This window comes from Eucyclogobius newberryi, unplaced genomic scaffold (genome assembly GCF_026437365.1).
Source record: "Eucyclogobius newberryi isolate DKJ021-1_F unplaced genomic scaffold, fEucNew1.0.hap1 SCAF_9, whole genome shotgun sequence".
NCBI lineage: Eukaryota > Metazoa > Chordata > Actinopteri > Gobiiformes > Gobiidae > Eucyclogobius > Eucyclogobius newberryi.
Genome location: NW_027316532.1, coordinates 20,985,208 through 21,008,213, shown reverse-complemented (window position 1 = coordinate 21,008,213; position 23,006 = coordinate 20,985,208). Strand labels below are relative to the sequence as shown.

General features: G+C 42.5%; 1 protein-coding gene across 1 annotated transcript; it reads right to left on the bottom strand.

Moving 5' to 3' along the window:
• Positions 1-4,842: 4,842 nt before the first annotated feature.
• Positions 4,843-22,816, bottom strand: ushbp1 (Usher syndrome 1C binding protein 1). Its single transcript, XM_072439158.1, has 13 exons — positions 22,574-22,816; positions 21,984-22,105; positions 21,273-21,436; positions 19,597-19,752; positions 18,752-19,011; positions 17,097-17,237; positions 15,291-15,379; positions 15,100-15,196; positions 13,526-13,754; positions 11,839-11,991; positions 7,778-7,863; positions 7,203-7,322; positions 4,843-5,329 (listed from the first exon to the last, which is right to left on the bottom strand). Exons 1-13 carry the CDS (start codon positions 22,807-22,809, stop codon positions 5,125-5,127), a joined length of 2,058 nt encoding a protein of 685 aa, XP_072295259.1. The 5' UTR covers positions 22,810-22,816; the 3' UTR covers positions 4,843-5,124.
• Between the last annotated feature and the right edge of the window lie 190 nt (positions 22,817-23,006).

The following is a 23,006-nucleotide window of genomic DNA, read 5'->3' as shown; positions in this document are numbered from 1 at the left end:
GGTTTAGTCCTGTTCTAGTCATGGTTTAGTCCTGTTCTAGTCCTGGTTTAGTCCTGGTTTAGTCCTGTTCTAGTCCTGGTTTAGTCCTGTTCTAGTCCTGGTTTAGTCCTTTTCTAGTCCTCTTCTAGTCCTGGTTTAGTCCTGTTCGAGTCCTGTTCTAGTCCTGGTTTAGTCCTGTTCTAGTCCTTGTTTGGTCCTGTTCTAGTCCTGGTTTAGTCCAGTTCTAATCCTTGTTTAGTCCTGTTTTAGTCCTGTTTTAGTCCTGTTCTAGTCCTTGTCTAGTCCAGTTCTAGTCCTTGTTTAATCCTGTTCTAGTCCTCGTTTAGTCCTTTTCTAGTCCTGGTTTAGTCTTTGTTTATTCCTGGTTTAGTCCTTGTTTAGTCCTGTTCTAGTCCTTGTTTAGTCCTGTTCTAGTCCTTGTTTAGTCCTGTTCTAGTCCTGGTTTAGTCCTTTTCTAGTCCTGGTTTAGTCCTGTTCTAGTCCTTGTTTTGTCATGTTCTAGTCCTGGTTTAGTCATGTTCTAGTCCTGTTCTAGTCCTGGTTTAGTCCTGTTCTAGTCCTGGTTTAGTCCTGGTTTAGTCCTGTTCTAGTCCTTGTTTAGTCCTGTTCTAGTCCTGGTTTAGTCCTGTTCTAGTCCTTGTCTAGTCCTGTTCTAGTTCTGGTTTAGTCCTGGTTTAAACCTGGTTTAGACCTGTTCTAGTCATTGTCTAGTCCTGTTCTAGTCCATGTTTAGTCCTTTTCACATTTCCTTTTCAGACCTTTTTCCTTGTCCCATTTTCACATCGCTTGAAAGTAACATCACTTTCTGTTGGTCCAGCTCAAATAGTCCTGGTTTAGTCCTTTTCTAGTCCTGGTATAGTCTTTGTTTATTCCTGTTCTAGTCCTTGTTTAGTCCTGGTTTAGTCCTGTTCTAGTCCTTGTTTAGTCCTGTTCTAGTCCTGGTTTAGTCCTGTTCTAGTCCTTGTCTAGTCCTGTTCTAGTTCTGGTTTAGTCCTGGTTTAAACCTGGTTTAGACCTGTTCTAGTCATTGTCTAGTCCTGTTCTAGTCCATGTTTAGTCCTTTTCACATTTCCTTTTCAGACCTTTTTCCTTGTCCCATTTTCACATCGCTTGAAAGTAACATCACTTTCTGTTGGTCCAGCTCAAATAGTCCTGGTTTAGTCCTTTTCTAGTCCTGGTATAGTCTTTGTTTATTCCTGTTCTAGTCCTTGTTTAGTCGTTGTTTAGTTCAGTTCTAGTCCTTGTTTAGTCCTTGTTTCGTCCAGTTCTAGTCCTTGTTTAGTCCAGTTCTAGTCCAGTCCTAGTCCTGTTCTAGTCCTTGTTTAGTCCTGTTTTAGACCTGGTTTTGTCCTGTTCTAGTCCCGGTTCGTTCCCCATTTTGGCAAGATAACTTTTTATAATTTCTATGTTTAATCATCACTCTTTGTAGCATTTATCTCACAATAAACGACTCCATATTAACATTTTGCATATTGATAAGAACATTCACGACATTCTGTACATTTCGATATATTGCCCACACCTCCAACTTCTTTTAGCTCCTTAAAGACATCATTCACTCTGAATGTTGTATTTTTGCGTATAAGGAACATCATTGCAGAGAAGCAGAGGTGAGTATATGCTCATAATTGCGTTCCATAAAAGCGCCGCGTGGACATATTGCGAGCGCTACCTTTTGCCCGCCATTGTCCCGGCCCCTCCTCCCACCGTTTGGAGCTGTGAGGCCAGAGCACGTCCGGCTTCAGAGAGTGCTGCGTTTGGGTAAAAGGACATGTGCGGGGCCAGGGGTCACTCCGGAGGTCTCTCTTCAGTCCGCCATGACAGCTGCTTCTGCCAAACCTGGAATGTGTTGCGTGAGGCCCGAGTCCTGCTCCACGATTTACACCCACTGAGTCAATACCACGGATACTTGGAAGGCAGAAGTAACGGTTTAGTATTTTTCATCAAACATACTGGCCACATATTTTGCTAAATTTACCTTTTAACCGAGCGCTGACATTGTTCCCTCATCAAAAACATACCTGGAGTTGAATCTGCTCCTCCCAGCGTCAAAAACACTCTCTTTGATGTGTGACGGTTTCTCCAGCTGAATCTTCTGAACCGTTTTTAACGCCATAAATCGTTCTGGGCATTTCTGCCTTAAAATCACCACTACAACTACAACTGTTTAGTCCTGTTCTAGTCCTTGTTTAGTCCTGTTCTAGTCCTTGTTTAGTCCAGTTCTAGTCCTTGTTTAGTCCTTTTCTAGTCCGTGTTTAGTCCTTGTTCAGTCCTGTTCTAGTCCTTGTTTAGTCCTTGTTTAGTCCTTGTTTAGTCCTGTTCTAGTCCTTGTTTAGTCCAGTTCTAGTCCTTGCTTAGTCCTGTTCTGGTCCTTGTTTAGTCCTTGTTTAGTCCAGTTCTAGTCCTTGTTTAGTCCAGTTCTAGTCCTTGTTCAGTCATTTTCTAGTCCTTGTTTAGTCCTGTTCTAGTCCTGTTCTAGTCCTTGTTCAGTCCTGTTCTAGTCCTTGTTTAGTCCAGTTCTAGTCCTTGCTTAGTCCTGTTCTAGTCCTTGTTTAGTCCTTGTTTAGTCCTTGTTTAGTCCAGTTCTAGTCCTTGTTTAGTCCTGTTCTAGTCCTTGTTTAGTCCTTGTTTAGTCCAGTTCTAGTCCTTGTTTAGTCCTGTTCTAGTCCTTGTTTAGTCCTTGTTTAGTCCTTGTTTAGTCCAGTTCTAGTCCTTGTTTAGTCCTGTTCTAGTCCTTGTTTAGTCCTTGTTTAGTCCAGTTCTAGTCCTTGTTTAGTCCTGTTCTAGTCCTTGTTTAGTCCTGTTCTAGTCCTTGTTTAGTCCTTGTTTAGTCCAGTTCTAGTCCTTGTTTAGTCCAGTTCTAGTCCTTGTTTAGTCCTGTTCTAGTCCTTGTTTAGTCCTTGTTTAGTCCAGTTCTAGTCCTTGTTTAGTCCAGTTCTAGTCCTTGTTTAGTCCTGTTCTAGTCCTTGTTTAGTCCTTCTTTAGTCCAGTTCTAGTCCTTGTTTAGTCCAGTTCTAGTCCTTGTTTAGTCCTGTTCTAGTCCTTGTTTAGTCCTTGTTTAGTCCAGTTTTAGTCCTTGTTTAGTCCTGTTCTGGTCCTTGTTTACATCAGGGAGTTGGAGGCTAAAGGTTGGTGCCGAGGAAAATGGCAAAGATTCATAAGTATTTTAGTTTTTTATCGACGAACATCTTCTAAAACATGAGATATTAAACCAAAGGTACTCAAGAGCAGGTGTAAAGGCCAATAAGAATACAAATAATGTCCTTCAAAGTCTTAAACTGACCGCACTGACCTGAGATTTAACGTCTGGTTTACAAAAGGTATAAAAGTTTTCCACCAAATTTGGAATCCTTTGGCTCAAACAAACGGAAGAAAAATGTTGTTAATGATCAGCTTAGGGTTTTTTTTTTCAGTTAAAAAATATTATTTTGGAGCAAGAGTTCAAATTTGACAGGATATTTTGGTATAATTTGTGTCTGTTGTGTTTATGTTTGTGAAATTTGAATTTAAACCCTTTTTTATTTGTCTTTAAATGGGACATAGTATGTAAAATTCACTTGTTTGAGCTTTTTCTCCTGCACAAAGGTGTGTTTTTATTCATGAATGTTTGAGTATCGTCCTGTACTTGAGGTGAAAGTCCCACATCCACAGTATTCAGTTTGTGATTATGAGAAAACGTCAGATATTCACATAGTAGAAAAAAGCTTCAGTTGTATCATCTGGACTCAGTTAGAAAAAAATAGACGTTTCGACTCTAATCCAAGAGTCATTGTCAATAAAAGAATTTAGGTCGAGAACTCAGATATTTATACTATTCTGTGGTAAGTCCAGCCCATACAACTGAAGCTTTTTTCTACTATGGAACACGCCTGGACGAATGAGGGATTACACCGACAGACATTCACATGTTTAACAATAAAACATGTAAATGAAACGTCACTGCTTGTTACGGTTTTGAACTGAAAGTAATTAAACCTATTTCTGTTTCTCTTACAAAGCCATTTAAGATCAATATTGCTGTTTACGAAGAACAAACTTTAAAATAATGAGCTTCTAATGAGCCTGAAAAACATCAATGTATTGAAGTTTAATTGGAAAATAGTGATCATTAAAAAGGAAAATCAATCTTGATTACTTTTTTTCTCCATCCATTTAGTGGATTGTATCATAGCTATTGCTTTAAACTTTTCTTTAATATTTAGAGCAATTACTTAGTGTTTCCTTTCACATCACACGCCACATAAAGCATCTTAAACAACCTTTAAACGTTTACAACCGTCATATTTTTCAGCAGTAAATCTAAAACTCACATTAGAGACTTAATATTGCTCATTCATTGCACCAGTTGTGAAAGTAGCACCTGACAGTTATTATAATAGAACAGCCATTGTATTATATATAATACAATAAAATACATAAATACGTTACACATAAATACGTGGAATTAAAATACAATAGTCATAGATTTTCTTCACACACGTATGATTATTTTGTCATATATCGACCGTATAATTCCGCTTAAGTCCAGATGTAGACTCGGTTTGGTTCTTTCTAGCCCTGGTTTAGTCACAGCCTTGTCCAGGTTTAGTTTTAGTCCCACTTCTGACGTGTGAACCGTCTTTATAAGACATTTACACTAAGCTAAAAACACCTTGTGACATCATCTGGGGCTAATCTTGATGTGTCCCACTGTGTTTTTCCAACTGCTCCTGCTGAGGCTGTATTCTCCGTACAAGTGTGGACTAAATGACCTTGACTTCTTTTCTATACAAACACAATATTTTAAAGGACATAATATGTAAAGGTGTTGACTTGTTCTCTGACTTCTCTTGCCTGGTTTCGGGTCCATAAACGTTCACCGGACTCGTACGGCGGTCAACTTGTGGTCACAGCGAACACGTGGCTCTGTTCACCACACTGGTCACGTTGCCTAACCTAAATACCTAAATGTGTGTGTTGTCCAATTGTAGAAGTTATTTTTTAAAATGTGAAATGTGACAAAAAGCATGTTTAAATGCCACAGGAATGCATAATACGTCCACTTTAAGGTATACAATGGAGCCTATAAGCTGGAGGTGTCTGAGTGGTTTAAAAGGAACAAGAACTTGACCAATCCTATAACTTCTACAACACGGTTTCCTCTCTCCTCCATTCGGTGTTGTCTCCTGCAGCATCTTTTGATGGCCCGCTGGCCCCGCCCGGCTGCTGCGATGATGCAACGTGCTGCTGCTGCTGGGTCTCCATCATGGCCGCCGCCACCTTCTGCTCCAGCCGCCACACGTGCTCCCGATACTTCCTCTTGATCTGACGGTACGAGCTCAGCGCCTTACTGCGAGACACACGTCATAGTCACACACATATCCATGTAACAAGTGCTATATTCCCCTGTACCTATATTCCCCCATACCTACCGGGGTATGTTTCCCGGTGCCTATGTTCCCCTGTACCTATGTTCCCTGGTACCTATGTTCCCCGGTACCTATGTTCCCCGGTACATGTATTCCCGGTACCTATGTTCCCCAGTACCTATGTTCCCTGGTACCTATGTTCCCCGGTACCTATGTTCCCCGGTACATGTATTCCCGGTACCTATGTTCCCCAGTACCTATGTTCCCCAGTACCTAGGTTCCCCGGTACCTATGATCCCGGTACCTATGATCCCCGGTACCTATGATCCCCGGTACCTATGATCCCCGGTACCTATGATCCCCCGTACCTAGGTTCCCCGGTACCTATGATCCCGGTACCTATGATCCCCGGTACCTATGATCCCCGGTACCTATGATCCCCGGTACCTATGATCCCCGGTACCTATGTTCCCCGGTACCTATGATCCCCGGTACCTATGATCCCCAGTACCTAGGTTCCCCGGTACCTATGATCCCGGTACCTATGATCCCCGGTACCTATGATCCCCGGTACCTATGATCCCCGGTACCTATGATCCCCGGTACCTATGATCCCCGGTACCTATGATCCCCGGTACCTATGATCCCCGGTACCTATGATCCCCAGTACCTAGGTTCCCCGGTACCTATGATCCCGGTACCTATGATCCCCGGTACCTATGATCCCCGGTACCTATGATCCCCGGTACCTATGATCCCTGGTACCTATGATCCCCGGTATCTATGATCCCCGGTACCTATGATCCCCGGTACCTATGCTCCCCGGTACCTATGCTCCCTGGTACCTATGCTCCCCGGTACCTATGTTCCCCGGTACCTATATTACCCCTTTTCTATGAACGAGGGAACCATGCTAATACTAGAATAGGCTACTGGTTCAGGTTCCACATCCCCAATAATTGGAACATTGGTCTGACCCCGATGCAATAGCGTTGGGGGTCAACAGCTTTAATTCTGAAATAATCTGCAAAAGTTTTTGGATATAAAGTACATTTTGTTGCGTGAAATACGTTCTTTGCATTTGACCCGGCCTGTCAAAAGCAGAGGGGGATTACAGATCGGTGCTGTGGGACCCAGCTCAAGATCTAGAATCAAGATCTAGAATCAAGAGTAGCTTTGCATCACACTTTTTTGGTTGAACAGATTCTACGGAAACGATCAATGTGACAGATTTAGGACAAAATGGTGCGTTTACTTTGGATTAAATGTGCCTTCATTTTCATTGGATGTCCATCTTTCCCCCCCATTCTCTGGTTGTGTTTCTTTAGTTTTTCTGTTCTGTTTTGTATATTTAAAAAGTATAAAAAGGACCTGGCTTAAAGCAAAAACATGTTTTATTTTTTTTAAATTTTTCTCCCAAAATTATTGAAGAATGTCTGTGCCTGTCTTCTTTAAACGTGATAATGGTGCTAAATCATTAAATTAATTGGATTTTCTTTCAAGGCACTAGTTGAAAATAAAAGGATTAGCCTATTCTACATACTTTTACGTTGTTGTTGGAGTTGGACATACCAGATCTATTAACATACGCCTCATTTATACAGGTCAGAAGGTGGATGCAAATGTATGTAACGCCTGCACATCTCACAGGTCCGACGGTAATACTCTACACGTGTCTAAATGTACTGAAAGTAGAAGAACTGTGAATGGAGAAAGTGTGATAGATGTTCATATGGAGGGTTTTTAGTGACTTTTTTAGAGGTTTTATTTGCGTGGACACTCGGTTGTACGTGTAATAGGGACAAAAAGCATACACTGTACTGCGTTACTGTGAATAGTGATGGTGTAATGCACCTGTGAGCCTGCGTGAGGCGTGCCATCTCTCCGCTGTCTCTTCTCTGAGGGACGCTTTCTGGTGCAGCCGTGTTCATCGAATCCTGAACCAGAGCCAGTCTCTTCTTTAAGGCCTGTTCCCTGGACAACAGCAAACAATCGATACGCTCTGTTTAGTCCGCACGCACGTCTCGTCTCCCGCAGTCGGTTTTATGCAATTACGCTGCTGTGGTTAAAGTAACGGGTTAAGCATTCGCGCCTCAAGGTCAGAGGAGAAAAGAAGAGTGTCCAAACAGTAAGTACAGAGAGAACTGGGCCTTTCTGCTCAGCGTTTCCAAGCAACAGATCAAAACCAGGCAACGGCGGCTGAACGAGACAGTTTCCCTGCACGTTTGAGTGACGGATCGTGCGCCGGTGGAGACGAGAAGATCTCCAGCGGAATTCTGATCAGGATTTAAGAAGAAGGAGGAGGAGGAGAAGGAGGAGAAGAAAATGAAGAAGCACAAGAAGAAGAAGCACACGAAGAAGAAGAAGCACAAGAAGAAGACGAACTGTATACTGTACACTCTTTTTAATAGTGGAATGTTCTGTTTCACCTGTGAAGAACAGCGTGCAGCTCCTTCAGGATCGGTCTGGAAAAGTCTCCCTCGGTCCCCAGTTTAGCCGCCGCCTCACACAGCTTCTGCCACAGAAAACACCATGGTTCAGTGTCACACCATGTAGAACACTTCAGTGTCACACCCTGTAGAACACTTCAGCAACACACCATGGAGAACGCTTCAGCGACACACCATGTAGAACACTTCAGCGACACACCATGTGGAACGCTTCAGCGACACACCATGTGGAACGCTTCAGCGACACACCATGTGGAACTCTTCAGCGACACACCATGTGGAACGCTTCAGCGACACACCATGTAGAACACTTCAGTGTCACACCCTGTAGAACACTTCAGCGACACACCATGTGGAACACTTCAGCGACACACCATGTGGAACGCTTCAGCGACACACCATGTAGAACACTTCAGTGTCACACCCTGTAGAACGCTTCAGCGACACACCATGTGGAACGCTTCAGCGACACACCATGTGGAACGCTTCAGCGACACACCATGTAGAACACTTCAGTGTCACACCCTGTAGAACACTTCAGCGACACACCATGTGGAACACTTCAGCGACACACCATGTGGAACGCTTGAGGGACACACCATGTGGAACGCTTCAGCGACACACCATGTGGAACGCTTGAGGGACACACCATGTGGAACGCTTCAGCGACACACCGTGTGGAACGCTTCAGCGACACACCATGTAGAACGCTTCAGCGACACACCATGTGGAACGCTTCAGCGACACACCATGTGGAACGCTTCAGCGACACACCGTGTGGAACGCTTCAGCGACACACCATGTGGAATGCTTCAGCGACACACCATGTAGAACACTTCAGTGTCACACCCTGTAGAACGCTTCAGCGACACACCATGTGGAACGCTTCAGCGACACACCGTGTGGAACGCTTCAGCGACACACCGTGTGGAACGCTTCAGCGACACACCATGTAGAACGCTTCAGCGACACACCATGTGGAACGCTTCAGCGACACACCATGTGGAACGCTTCAGCGACACACCATGGAGAACGCTTCAGGGACACACCATGGAGAACGCTTCAGCGACACACCGTGTGGAACGCTTCAGCGACACACCATGTAGAACGCTTCAGCGACACACCGTGTGGAACGCTTCAGCGACACACCGTGTGGAACGCTTCAGCGACACACCGTGTGGAACGCTTCAGCGACACACCATGTGGAACGCTTCAGCGACACACCGTGTGGAACGCTTCAGCGACACACCGTGTGGAACGCTTCAGTGACACACCATGTGGAACGCTTCAGCGACACACCGCGTGGAACGCTTCAGCGACACACCATGGAGAACGCTTCAGCGACACACCATGTAGAACGCTTCAGCGACACACCATGTGGAACGCTTCAGCGACACACCATGTGGAACGCTTCAGCGACACACCATGGAGAACGCTTCAGGGACACACCATGGAGAACGCTTCAGCGACACACCATGTGGAACGCTTCAGCGACACACCATGTAGAACGTTTCAGCGACACACCATGGAGAACGCTTCAGCGACACACCGTGTGGAACGCTTCAGCGACACACCATGGAGAACGCTTCAGCGACACACCGTGTGGAACGCTTCAGCGACACACAATGTGGAACGCTTCAGCGACACACAATGTAGAACGCTTCAGCGACACACCATGGAGAACGCTTCAGCGACACACCATGTAGAACGCTTCAGCGACACACCATGTGGAACGCTTCAGCGACACACCATGGAGAACGCTTCAGCGACACACCGTGTGGAACGCTTCAGCGACACACCATGGAGAACGCTTCAGCGACACACCGTGTGGAACGCTTCAGCGACACACCATGGAGAACGCTTCAGCGACACACAATGTGGAACGCTTCAGCGACACACCATGGAGAACGCTTCAGCGACACACCATGGAGAACGCTTCAGCGACACACCATGTGGAATGCTTCAGCGACACACCGTGTGGAACGCTTCAGCGACACACCATGGAGAACGCTTCAGCGACACACCATGTGGAACGCTTCAGCGACACACCATGTGGAACGCATCATCGTCTTTGCGACCGAGACAAAGCAGTGGTTGTGACGGTGATATTATAGATGCCGCACTTGTTCTGTCTGAAGTATGTCGTGACAATCTGAGGCCATGAGGTCACTACAAGTCATATTTCACTAACTTTTCCACATATTGGATTCGGTATAAACTGCCACGATGTATATCTGCTGTACAATACAGTTTGTTTGATTACGATACAGTGATTTTCAACAGGTTTAAAGCAGTAACACAGCTGTCTTTGTTTGCCAGTCAAAATGTATTTAAACAGATAATGTATTAATAATGAGAACTTAAATCAATGGTAACAATAGTTTTCCGCCACTCATGTTTATTAAATACGTCATTACTAATATAAATCTGTATTTTGTAGTCTTAACTAGGTTTTGAGTGTTACATCTGCTAGTTTAGCCAAACTCTAGCAGTAAATTAGTGTACTGAACCTTAATTGTGAAATAAGTATCCTTAGTAAAATCTCTGGCTGTTGTTGTTCTTAAGTTTGATCCTGAATCTGACAATATTTTATGCGGCTTCTATTATTTCTGAGGTTTGTGAGATCGAGGAACATGTTAGAGTTTAAACAGTTTAAATACCTCCTTCCACAGTCTCAGAATAAGAAACTCCAGGTATTTAAAAATGTCCTTCAAAACAGGAATACGACTGTTGCGTGTCCAAACGAGACGCAGCGTTGATCCTATACTTCTGTTCACAATATACCTCTGCAGGATACTTATACTTCTGTTCACAATATACCTCTGCAGGATACTTATACTTCTGTTCACGATATACCTCTCCAGGATACTTCTGTTCACAATATACCTCTCCAGGATACTTGTACTTCTGTTCATGATATACCTCTCCAGGATACTTGTACTTCTGTTCATGATATACCTCTCCAGGATACTTGTACTTCTGTTCATGATATACCTCTCCAGGATACTTATACTTCTGTTCACGATATACCTCTCCAGGATACTTATATTTCTGTTCATGATATACCTCTGCAGGATACTTCTGTTCACAATATACCTCTCCAGGATACTTGTACTTCTGTTCATGATATACCTCTCCAGGATACTTGTACTTCTGTTCATGATATACCTCTCCAGGATACTTGTACTTCTGTTCATGATATACCTCTCCAGGATACTTGTACTTCTGTTCATGATATACCTCTGCAGGATACTTCTGTTCACAATATACCTCTCCAGAATACTTATACTTCTGTTCATGATATACCTCTCCAGGATACTTGTACTTCTGTTCATGATATACCTCTCCAGGATACTTGTACTTCTGTTCATGATATACCTCTCCAGGATACTTATACTTCTGTTCATGATATACCTCTCCAGGATACTTGTACTTCTGTTCATGATATACCTCTGCAGGATACTTATACTTCTGTTCATGATATACCTCTGCAGGATACTTATACTTCTGTTCATGATATACCTCTGCAGGATACTTATACTTCTGTTCATGATATACCTCTGCAGGATACTTATAGTTCTGTTCATGATACACCTCTGCAGGATACTTATACTTCTGTTCATGATACACCTCTGCAGGATACTTATACTTCTGTTCATGATACACCTCTGCAGGATACTTATACTTCTGTTCATGATACACCTCTGCAGGATACTTATACTTCTGTTCATGATATACCTCTGCAGGATACGTGCAGAAGCTGTGAGATCACGTTCAAGCCCGTGCCCTTGTCTAACAGCAGAGGTGCGCGTGATAAATCCATTAAAAGCGCTTCTTTCCGCGGCGAGAGGTCAGCCCGGGAGAAGACCTTGTGAAACTGAAATATCCCATTGGCCTGAAGGGATCCTGCTTTAGTGTGATTTCCCACGAGGCACGGCCACATTTGAATCCGTCACAATGGACCGTCTCCTCGCTCCCAAACGCGCTCGTTCACCTTGACTTTTAATTCTTGGGAAGATTTCAATAAAAGTCTTTGGCACCTGTTGGTCGGGCGCGCGCTCCTGCGGCTCCTCCCGCTCCGGGATGAAGGCGCCGGCGGTTTCCTGAGTTTTCTGGGCCATCAGACTCCACTCGATGCAGCGCAGCTCCTTCTCTTTCAGGCGGATGAGCGAGCGCAGGTCCGACATCTCCTCCTGAAACGAAAACCGTGCGTTACACTTTGACCCACCACACATACGTTTACTTTGATGAGCTTTTGATCGTTGTTCCGTCATCAAAAACATACCTGATGTTGTATTACGCTTCATTTACGCTTGTTGCATTAATCCTGTTTATGCTGTCCTTTTTGCTTTGAGCCTCACAAAACACTCAAATTTCCCAGTTTTGTGAGGTCAAAGGTCAAAATCCTGACTCGTCCGGTGCCGTTTTTAAGTCCATAAATCATCCCCAGACTTGTTGTCTTTCTGACCGCGTTTATTACAACTGCCTGCTTACGTTAGTATGTCAGGGGCAAGCGCGCTTTTCTTTGTTCACGCAATTTACTCTGCTCCCAGTAGATGGAGCGCTAACACGAAATCCTAAAGAGGGAATGCCTGGCTTTACAACATGATATGATAAAATAAAGGTTCTCAAAAGCACGTTTAAATGCAAATAATGCATAATGTGTGCCGTACAAAACAGAGAAAAGAGAAAGGTTCATTATTTTTTTGTCGTACAACTTGACACTACTGAGCCCTGTGTGAAAATCTGACCAAATACTGTTCGAAATATGTTTTTGTGTGTTTTTGTGTAACTTTTGTGTAACTTCCTGTCAGATTTCTTAGATCATATATATAAGTTTAAAATATGTGTATTGCGTATTTGGTCTGTGATATTAAAAGTGTGTAACTTTTCAGGTCTATCCCTTGCTTGTTGCCATAGAGATGCCGTTGCTTTGCTTGGAATCTTCTGTAGTATGGCATTTAACTTATCTATCTCCATGGTAACAAGCAAGTGACAGCAACGCCCAAGTTATAAGTCAGATCAGTAGAGAGTAAGTATTCATGTTCATATTTTTGGAGGTATTTTGGAGGGTCTAAAATGACTATTTTGTTGAATTGAATGAATTACAATCTATATATTTTGGTACTCTGACTTTTATATTTATTTTACACATAACTTTTTCAGATCTTTAACTGTGTTCTGTTTGCTTTATGTCATTAAGGATTGTTTATATATATATATATATATATATATATATATATATATATATATATATATATATATATATTTGTGATAATCAAGTTCAGTTTGAGATAATCAAGTTCAGTTTGTGATAATCAAGTTCAGTTTGAGATAATCAAGTTCAGTTTGAGATAATCAAGTTCAGTTTGTGATAATCAAGTTCAGTTTGAGATAATCAAGTTCAGTTTGTGATAATCAAGTTCAGTTTGAGATAATCAAGTTCAGTTTGTGATAATCAAGTTCAGTTTGAGATAATCAAGTTCAGTTTGAGATAATCAAGTTCAGTTTGTGATAATCAAGTTCAGTTTGTGATAATCAAGTTCAGTTTGTGATAATCAAGTTCAGTTTGAGATAATCAAGTTCAGTTTGAGATAATCAAGTTCAGTTTGTGATAATCAGGTTCAGTTTGTGATAATCAGGTTCAGTTTGTGATAATCAAGTTCAGTTTAGTTCCAGATTTAGTCGTGTGGTTGCGTTTCCATGGCAGCAGCGGTAAAGTCTCACCCTGACGGAGATGAGCTCATAGAAGAGGGAAGCCTTCTCCTTCTTGGTGTCCGCGGGCCGCTCTTTATTCCCGTGTCCGGTTCGTGACCCCGGGGCGGCGCCGCTGTCAGGGATCGGCTTGCACGCCGCTCCTCCCGGCCCCGTCTTGGGGAGGCAAATGGCGGCGCGCTCCCTCTTCAGCCGCTCGATGTGCTGACGCAGAGAAACCTCGCGCTCCTCCTCGGGTGTCCTTTAAAGTTACATGAAGCGTGACACAATGAGGCGCGGCGTTCGGACCGAGGCCCCGTTCCAATGTCCCGCAGACTCAGAACACGCCGGAGTAAACAGACTTTGTAATTAAGATTGTGTTTTTGTCCAATCGAGATCGTCAATGTGCAGATTATGGCTTTCAATCGACTGGAATAAACAAAAATCGTGCTTCTGTCCATGATGTTAATTTGAAAGCCAAAATGTATTAACTCAAAGTACTTTTTTCCCCTACTTTTTTGTTAACCCTGCGACGAGTTGGCCACTGTCCAGGGTGTACCCCGCCTAAGGCCCGAAGTCACTGGGATAGGCTCCAGTCACCCGCGACCCCGAAAGGGAACAAGCGGTAGAAAATGGATGGATACTTTTTTCCCCATCGTTTTGCTTATCGTGAGTGGGAAAAGTGAATAAATTATGAATGCCGCTCACATATCTGTTCTCCAGTGTTTATGTGTCAAAGATTGTGCATCCCGATGGTTGCGGGAATAGAACTACTAACCTTTTGGTCGTTGGGTGAGAGTGAGGAATGCATCATTGACTGTGGACAACGTTTATCGGTTCATTTATTAAAACTGAGATAGAGGACATGAATGAAGTGAATGGTAAAATAATTGTATGTGTAAAGTATAAAGTAGGGTTTGTGGTCTAGCAGATAAATAAACATACAGAAAACATAAAATAAATGAACTAAAAAAGCAAATAAAGCATTGCACTTTCAGTTTGTAGATGTAAAAAAATCAATTAAAAAAAATATTCTAAAATCTCGTAGGTAACGTTTTGGCCTTATCGCTTTTGTCAGACCTTTTAATTATTTATTTTTTTAAACCAGTACGTGTCAAAATATCACATATTCCAGGCTCCATGTGCGGCAGGGCACGGCGCCGATGTCCTTCCCTCTCGCTATTTTTTATTTATTGATTTATTTAAAAAAACTGAAAGAAAAGAGAGAAGATAAAAATAAATAATAATAATAATAATAAAAACAAACACAAGACAAACAAAGAAAAAGGGAAAAAAGACTTACAAGGGCGGGGCCAAAGAAAACCGATTGAGAGATTTTTTTAAAATATCAAATTAAAATCCTTCCCGCTCTCATCCCCATTTCACTCAACACTGTCCTTTAAAATAAATAAATAAATAAAAGATCTGATGAAGGCAATAAGGCTGAAACTTGATCAAATAAGATAAAATGTAAAGGACAACTGCATCCAGAACTTTATGTTGAATCTGTTTCTTTGTAAATGTCAGACTTTACCACATGAAATCGACCTGTGCGACCCGACAGGAAGTAAACACACATTCAAAACGAGCAGCTTTCCGGACATAACCTGTGCGCGGGGCTCTCGTCGGCGCCCCCTGCGGTCGAGAAGGACGTAGACAGCTCCTCCGTGTCCGGCGCATCGTTGGGGGCGTCGCCGGCTTCCTCTAACGGCAGCAGGGGGGGAAAAGAATCAGGGTAAATGTTTGTGCGTCCGGGCTGCATTCCCACCTCGGCGGTGGAAGCGTGGAATCCGCCCACCTGCCGCGCCCGTTGCTTCGGGAATGCTTTGGCGGGTCTTGACCTCGTAAAGCGACAGCAGCTCCACGCGCGCCTCCTCGCACTCCTCGCTGTCAATCAAAAGCGGCGCACAGAGGTCGACCGTTAGCCTCCTGCACACGCGCTTTTTCAAATGGTCAATACTGCGCCGCCATTATAAGAATCCCCTGATAACGGCGGCGGTCGTGTATGAAATGTGCAGGTGGAAGTGTGAATTTACTAATGTGTCTGATGTGGAGAACTGTGAGACTTTAGTCGTTCTGTTGACTAATCGGTCGATGGTGTTTTCGTCTTTTTTTTCCATTTAGACCAGGCATGTCCAAACTACGGCCCGGGGGCCAAATGCGGCCCTCAGACCATTTTTTATTGGCCCTCCGTCTTCCTGCTAAGTTGGTCCGAACAACAAAATTGGTTCTTTTTACTGTAGAATTGGACAAATTCAAGCATTTTCATGTTATACCAACTTATTATTAATGTTCCAAGTTATTATTATTATTAAAGGTGGAGGCATCAAAACTATGTCAATTGCAAAAATTTGAATAATTCACATTTGAAAATTGGATCTTGTTGGGTTGTTTGTGGCCCTCTGCTCTAATGATTTAGACCAACCTGAAGCTAAATAGGCTACTTTATTGAAATGTTTGTACCACAATAAAGATATAAAAACTACTCTACTACTTTACTTTACTACTATACTACTAAGTATATTTTAAACAACAAGTACCATATATAATAAAAAACAGATTGAGAGCACTTATTAAATATGAATTCTACAGATTATGACACCACCAAAGTCTATTCAAGGCATTTTAAAAGGAAACAATATCAGAATAAATAATATCAAGAGATTTGGTTATTGTTACATCTCTAACAAAAACTGTCACAAAGTTCATCTTCCATGGATTTCATTCTTATAACTTAAATTAAGACCGTAAACTGCCAGAGAAATCAACAACAATTACAATCAGATATTATCTCTACCAAGTTCCCAAAATGTCCTGCAAAACAGGAAGTAGTCATGTGACCGACCCATGAAAAATTTACTTTTGACCTTTTTCTTATCTCCCACTGTTAGTTTGAAACAGTGAAACCAACTAACACTTAATAATTATATAGAGCTGCAATTTACAATTATTCTAATAGTCAAAGATTATTTCTATTGTACGTTGCAAATTATTAAAAAAAAAAAAAAAAGTAATACATTTTTAACCAAATAAATGTTGAAATATGGTGACCAAAGAACCAAAGATAATATGTATTATTTATATACGTTAGACATGAAATTATAGATTATTTTTATTCTTATTTGACATTTTCTATTTAATAATGCCACTATCTTTGTTTAAAAAAGGTCTTTTCATTTGTGTTTTAGAGTCTGTAATCCAGATAAAGATTCTGAATATCAAAATATGAGTATTTTTTGGCCACAATTACTTGACTAATCATTGCAGCCCTTTACTTATATAGTTTAGTCTTATTTATAGTACATTGACAGATTTGTGTGGTCTTGGGTGGCCTGTTGGTGTGGCCAGTGTGTGTGGGCCCTTGGTGTGGACTGTTGGTGTGGGCCCTTGGTGTGGGCCGGTGTGTATGGGCCCTTGGTGTGAGCCCTTGGTGTGGGCCCTTGGTGTGGACTGTTGGTGTGGGCCCTTGGTGTGGGCCGGTGTGTATGGGCCCTTGGTGTGAGCCCTTGGTGTGGGCCCTTGGTGTGGACTGTTGGTGTGGGCCCTTGGTGTGGGCCGGTGTGTATGGGCCCTTGGTGTGGGCCGTTGTATGTGGGCCGGTCACCTGTATCGCAGGGCCAGCTGCAGGGCCGAACAGTCGGACTCCAGGCGGTTCAGCGCCAGGCTCATGTGGTCCATCTCGCTCTTCCTTCGCTCCAGAGCCAAACTCAGACGCTCGTTCCTGCTCTTCAGACGCTCGATGAGCCTGAGACACACCAGAGCGGACACGTTTGTAAAGTAACTAATATCACTGTTTCATTAAATATGCAAAACTGACACTGCAACAAGGAATATGCTTCGACTGACACATGTTAATGAATGTGCACTGTCCCGTATTACATAAACATAAACATTATTACATTATTAATAAAGTTGTATTATACATTCACTCCACATCTGGCGTTGCTAAGCTAATATCGTAGCCACAGCTGCCCTAAGTGATGTAACAGAGGCTGATGAACTGCGCCGTGGCCGCCCCCTCCTCGGACCACCACATCACTCATCGTTCATTCTGTGTGTGAAGCGTTAAAACTGCCTCACTGTTGCCCCCGGTGATCTCTGCAGTCACACATTCAACCAGGCCCAAAGCGGCTTAGCTTCAGGCGTCTGACCAGACCTGGACCTCTGAAGGTGCTTTTGACCTGTAGAGCAATAAGCTAAACTAAAACTAAAAAAAACTAACTGACAATGGTATGATTTGTGGCGACACAATCTCAAGCTCTATAAAATAGCTTTAAATATATTCTAAACTAAAATCATCTAAAGCTCCTGGCACCCAAAAAGGCCCCCCAGCCCTGGCATAAGGGTCACAATGGGTGAACCTGCCACAGGTGGAGCACTGAGATATAAAGTGTTTTTTAAGACATTTTATATACATATAGATAAAAAGGAACATCACCATAATCTAGAAGAGGCATAAAAGTGGCTGTTACATCACGTCTCAAATAAAGTGTGTTGTTGTTTTGCTTATCAATAATCAGGCCGACCTTGGGCACCGCGCCTTTGTGTCCTGTGAATGTGGCACACTTCTGAGTGTGAATAGAGCTCCAAAAGCAATAAACACATTCAACTACTTTTTTGTACTCTTATTGCAGAGTACGACAAAATAAGAGGTCATGTGTCCAATCAAAAGCAGCCTTTCCCTCTGCTGCAGCCTGGTTTATGCACTTAAACTAGTTTGAATGCAGAGATTATAAAAGAGGACCAAATGGTTTGGACTGAATACAAAACCCTGAACTCTTTGTGTGAGAGTAAAAGGAATTTATTTCTTGGTTGAAATTGAAATGTTCTCAAGGACTCGGTCTAAACTGTTGTACAATTTAATGATAAAACATGTGCTACGTCTGAGCCGTTTAAGCAGCCAATCAGAATGAATGTTATTATGTATGTCTGTCATTATAATGCTCTGTGTTTGTACCTTTAGTTCTTTTACACCTCCACAAAGCACAAATAACTAGTCTAATCTTATGTGTGAATCTTGTGGGTCATTGGTTCATTTAATTTCTATATTCTCTCCCTCGCCTGATGCATAAGAACATCTCAGACTGTAAAGATTATTCTAGACACTCGGCGAACAGGAACGCTTCAAATAATGTGTTTAGTTTGTTCCAAATCTAACCAGGTCCTTTAACAGTTCATATTCTATGTCATAAGTGTTATTGTGCCGGTGTGACGCTGGACACATTGTTAATACAAACATATTGAGTGTCGGCCTCTCACCTGTTGACCCTGTCGGCCTCCACCTCGGGGCCCGTGGGACTCGTAGGAGACACGTCCCCGGCCCCTGGTCCTCGGGCCGTCCTGCGCTGGAGCAGAGGAGAGCCGGGGTACGGAGGCGACGCCCAGTCCGGACTCACTGACCCGGCGCTGGACATGGCACCGGACATGGCACTGGACATGGCACCGGACATGGCACCGGACATGGCACTGGGCCTGTAGGAAGGTGAGCGAGACCTCCAGGCTTTATGCAGGTTCACAAACTGCAGGACGAGAGGGAAAATCAGATTTATTTCTGATTTCCTATTTTGCAGATGTGAACAATGGCTAAAGAGTTATTTTAAAATGAGTTGTACTTTGTCTTCCAAATACAAAAGCTGCTCTAAAAAACACACGTGGCCAGATGTTTTTGATCAGATTTCTCTCGTGCTTTAAACACACACCAAAAAAACAGATCTTGATTATTCTAGTTATTTTTTTTACACGTCATGTAAATATAGTCAGTGTTTAAGGAAAGTTATTACACAGAAAGAGATGACACAGAATGAACAAACTGTCAAGGCTCAGAGATCAATTTACATTTAGAATTATTATGTTAAAAAGGAAGTTATGAATATCAAACCTCTATAAACATGGAACAAAGCATAAACGTAGCCACAAAAGTGCTTAAATATCACATTATACTGTCATTTTAAGGTCATTTTTTATAGTTGGAAAATATAATTGATATTACAATTTGTCCAATCTCCGGAACAACATTTATATTATTATCTTTTTTGATATATCATTTTCCACCTCTAGTTTATGCGTATTTGCTGAAAAGTGTTTGAAGTATTTGTCAGACGCACCTTATCCCGGTCTTCCTCCGTCAGGCTGACGCTGTGCGCTCTCTCTAGCTCCCCCTGTGGCCTCAAGGTGAAGTCGCGCTTGTCCACTTCATAAACCTCGTCCTGGAAAACTGTGGTGCAAGAAATGCCAAACTCTCTCTCCATGTCATCCAGGATCTACGAGCGGAGACACTTCTCAGTTCAGTTTGACATACGCAGGTGAAAAAGCAGGACATTTACACACAAAAGCGTTTATTAAAGCAGATAAACCATAACTCTCAGAGGGAACCGTCTCAAAACTATTTAAATGTATCACAGATCTTAACGGAAGTGGGGAAACGAGAGAAAGTATGTTGGAACATATGAAGAATGGGAACATATACACATCCCAATGAAGAACCACACAAAATCTCACGTTTGGAAAGAATTGTGTTGGGGAAAATGCATCACGGTATTTTAAAACACTATGTCAAAGTGCACATTGTTTACCGGGAAGCAGTGGTTGTTGGAGAAAATGTGGCCGTCAAGTGGCTCGTCTTCTGTCATGTGTTTTGCCCTATTGTTCATAAATACTGGGAGTAAAGAAGCGCTGCAGACCGATGTTCCATTTGACTTGACGTATCTCGGATGTAAAACTGCAACAATGGAAACGGCAGATGGATACACGTGGAGTGTACTCTCGGTAATGGAAAGTGTCGTAAAACTGGCAATAGCTCAAAACTTGTATCAGGCCCAAACTGCGCTTACGAGACGATGACCACAACGGTTTGTACGAAAAAGCGCAAGGAAAAAGTGCGTTCAGGTAAAAAGAAAAGATGAAACGACAGGAAAAAAGGCCATAACAAAGAAGTGGAGGACACAAAGTGCACAAAAGATGGAGGACTGGGCTGACATCGTGACAGACGTCAGACAAACGGGAAAAATGATATTCAGATTTAATTTGGAAATTCGATAAGACTTTGGACTAAATGGGACTTTTTGTCTGTATTTGTTTGATGTCCGTTTTTCTTTTGATTTGTACTCTCTGGTCGTTTTGTGTTTTGTTCTGTTTATTTGTTTATACAAAATAAATACAATATATATATATATATATATATATATATATATAAAAATATAAATTGTGTTGGGGAAAAATATAATACATGTAAAAATATAAAAAAAATTAAAAATACGTATGTAAAGAAAACAAAGAAAGAAAACTCATGATTAACTCTAAAATCTTCACTCGGTGCCTTCTTGTTTCTGCTGTCGTCCCACATTCTTCATCCTCGTCATGTAAATTAAATATTCAGTCGACCAACAACCGACTAACTTTAGCAGTGAATTTGAAAATGGCCCAAGTCCCAGCAGCTGTATCCAAACCCATTGATTTGTCCTAGTTCATGCATGACACGTCTCACTTATCCCGGCTTTTGACCACTTTGACACCCGCCAACGGTAAAGAGGAGAATTTTTTTGTCGTTTCTTTGACAAAAATAGAGAAAATCTGGCTTTAGAATAACCAGAAATCATAGAAATGTACATAATTACCTAGGCTTTTTACCCCCACCGCAACCCAGAAGCGTCCCAGTTTTTCTTTTTGAAAATGCAGGTGCCAAAGGGGACACATGCCAGACTGACTTGTACACCTTTTGTCTCTCCGTGTCTGTTTTTACTTGCTTTTGTGTCTTCTAAAGCGTCCGTGCGGCAGTTTGTACCTGGCTGGCCTTGGCCGAGCTCTCGTGGGCGGCTCTTAAATGCTCCTTGTGTTTGTTGAGGTCCACGGCGGCGATGGGAGCGGCCCATGACCTCCTGAAGCTGATGGAGTCCTCCACTGAAGATAAGACGTCCTGCAGTCTGGACCACACCACGCCGGCGCCCCCTGGTGGACGGACAGCACAGGTACAACAACAACAACAGGTTTTGCTGGTGTTTATGGGATTTTTCTTCAAAATTACATTTTAGTACGTGGTCTAATCGGAGTACTGCAATCTAAATACTTTCTCTAACAGTTTTATATTTGTTGCAGCATTTATTATGCGTTACTGATTCGAGAAAATAATCACACAGACACAACGTTTTCCATTTTTCTCACAAATGCCATGCTTTTTGACACTTCATCAAGAACCGCAATGTATTTTTTATATATTTTTTATTTTTTAGAGATTGTTCTGATTAACTTCAAATAAAAGAGTAAAAGCACAGAAAAAATAAATAAATCTGAACATGTCTATTTACGATCCAACACTGATAAAATAACCAGTGTAAAAGTGGTTTATTGACAACATAAAACTTATTGCTAAATATTGCTTGGAATTGATGTTTGTTTATATATATAATCAAATGTTCTCTCAAGCTGATTATCTAATTCAAAAGTACAATGATCCAGTTTGCAGTGAATCCAACAGGACTTTATACTGTCTTCATACCTCTGTCCATCATAGCTTTAGTGTCCACCGTCTTCCGCTCCGGGTTTTTGACGAGTCTGTGAGATAAAAGGTCTGGAACCAGAGGCCTGGAAGCGGTGGACGGTCTCATATCACCGGGATCGCTGAACGGGAACAGACGAAGACGTGTTTTCAAAGGTGATTGTATCAGCAAAGTGAAAATACAGAGATGACAGTGGTAACGCCATGGATACACAGTAAACAGGGAATTAAACAGGCCGTTAATAACATTTTATAACTTAATATAGTAGTAATAACGATTGGTCTTGGCCCTGAAAACCCTGGATGGGAATCACTAGGTACATTTAGGTCAGTGAATATCAATTAATCCAATAATAAGATCAGATTTTTGCTGTGAGAGAGAAACTTTTGGATTTGGAAGATAAAGTATAATTCATTTTTAACATGTTAAGACCTTTTCACGTTTGTCTTTGCTTCATTAGTTTGCTCTTTTTTTGCATCATTCTCCTTGTCAAGGTGTGAACAATCAGAAAGAAATCAGATTACCCCCATCTGGTGTTTGCATTTGAATAATCTGATAACTCCAGGACTCGGACAACGCTCAGATTCACCTCGGAGCCTTGAGAGAGCCCATCTTCTTGTTGAGCTCGGCGATGATGCTGAGCAGAGTCCCCACCTCGGCCTCGCACTGGGCCAGCTCCGCGGGGGTGGGCTCGGGGCCCAGGGGGTGGTCCAGGGCCTCGGAGCGGTACGCCAGGCGCTCCACGGGGGTCATCAGGTCCCTCTCACTCAGAGACGCCGTGTCCAGGCTGTCGCAGCGGACCAGGACGGACTCCTGCACGAACATCAGAGTGTGTGGAGACATTTGAACTGGTTTTGTTTGTTTAAAGGGAATAAGTCGCGCTCTCTTCGACACTGTAGCTCTAATGTTAAAAAACTATTGTTCTTGACTGCGGAAAAGGTGGAAACTAAAACATCCTGCAATCCAACTTCCTGTTTTGCAAATATTTGTAGGTCAGCCATTTTTCATGTTTCAAATGTGAT

Coding starts and splice junctions, on each gene's coding strand:
- ushbp1 (XM_072439158.1), bottom strand. CDS start 22,809: ATGTTCGTGCAGGAGTCCGTCCTGGTCCGCTGCGACAGCCTGGACACG. Junction 22,106..22,573: donor GGCTCTCTCAAGGCTCCGAG/GTGAATCTGAGC, acceptor GTTCCCGTTCAG/CGATCCCGGTGATATGAGAC. Junction 19,012..19,596: donor CGGAGGAAGACCGGGATAAG/GTGCGTCTGACA, acceptor CTCGTCCTGCAG/TTTGTGAACCTGCATAAAGC.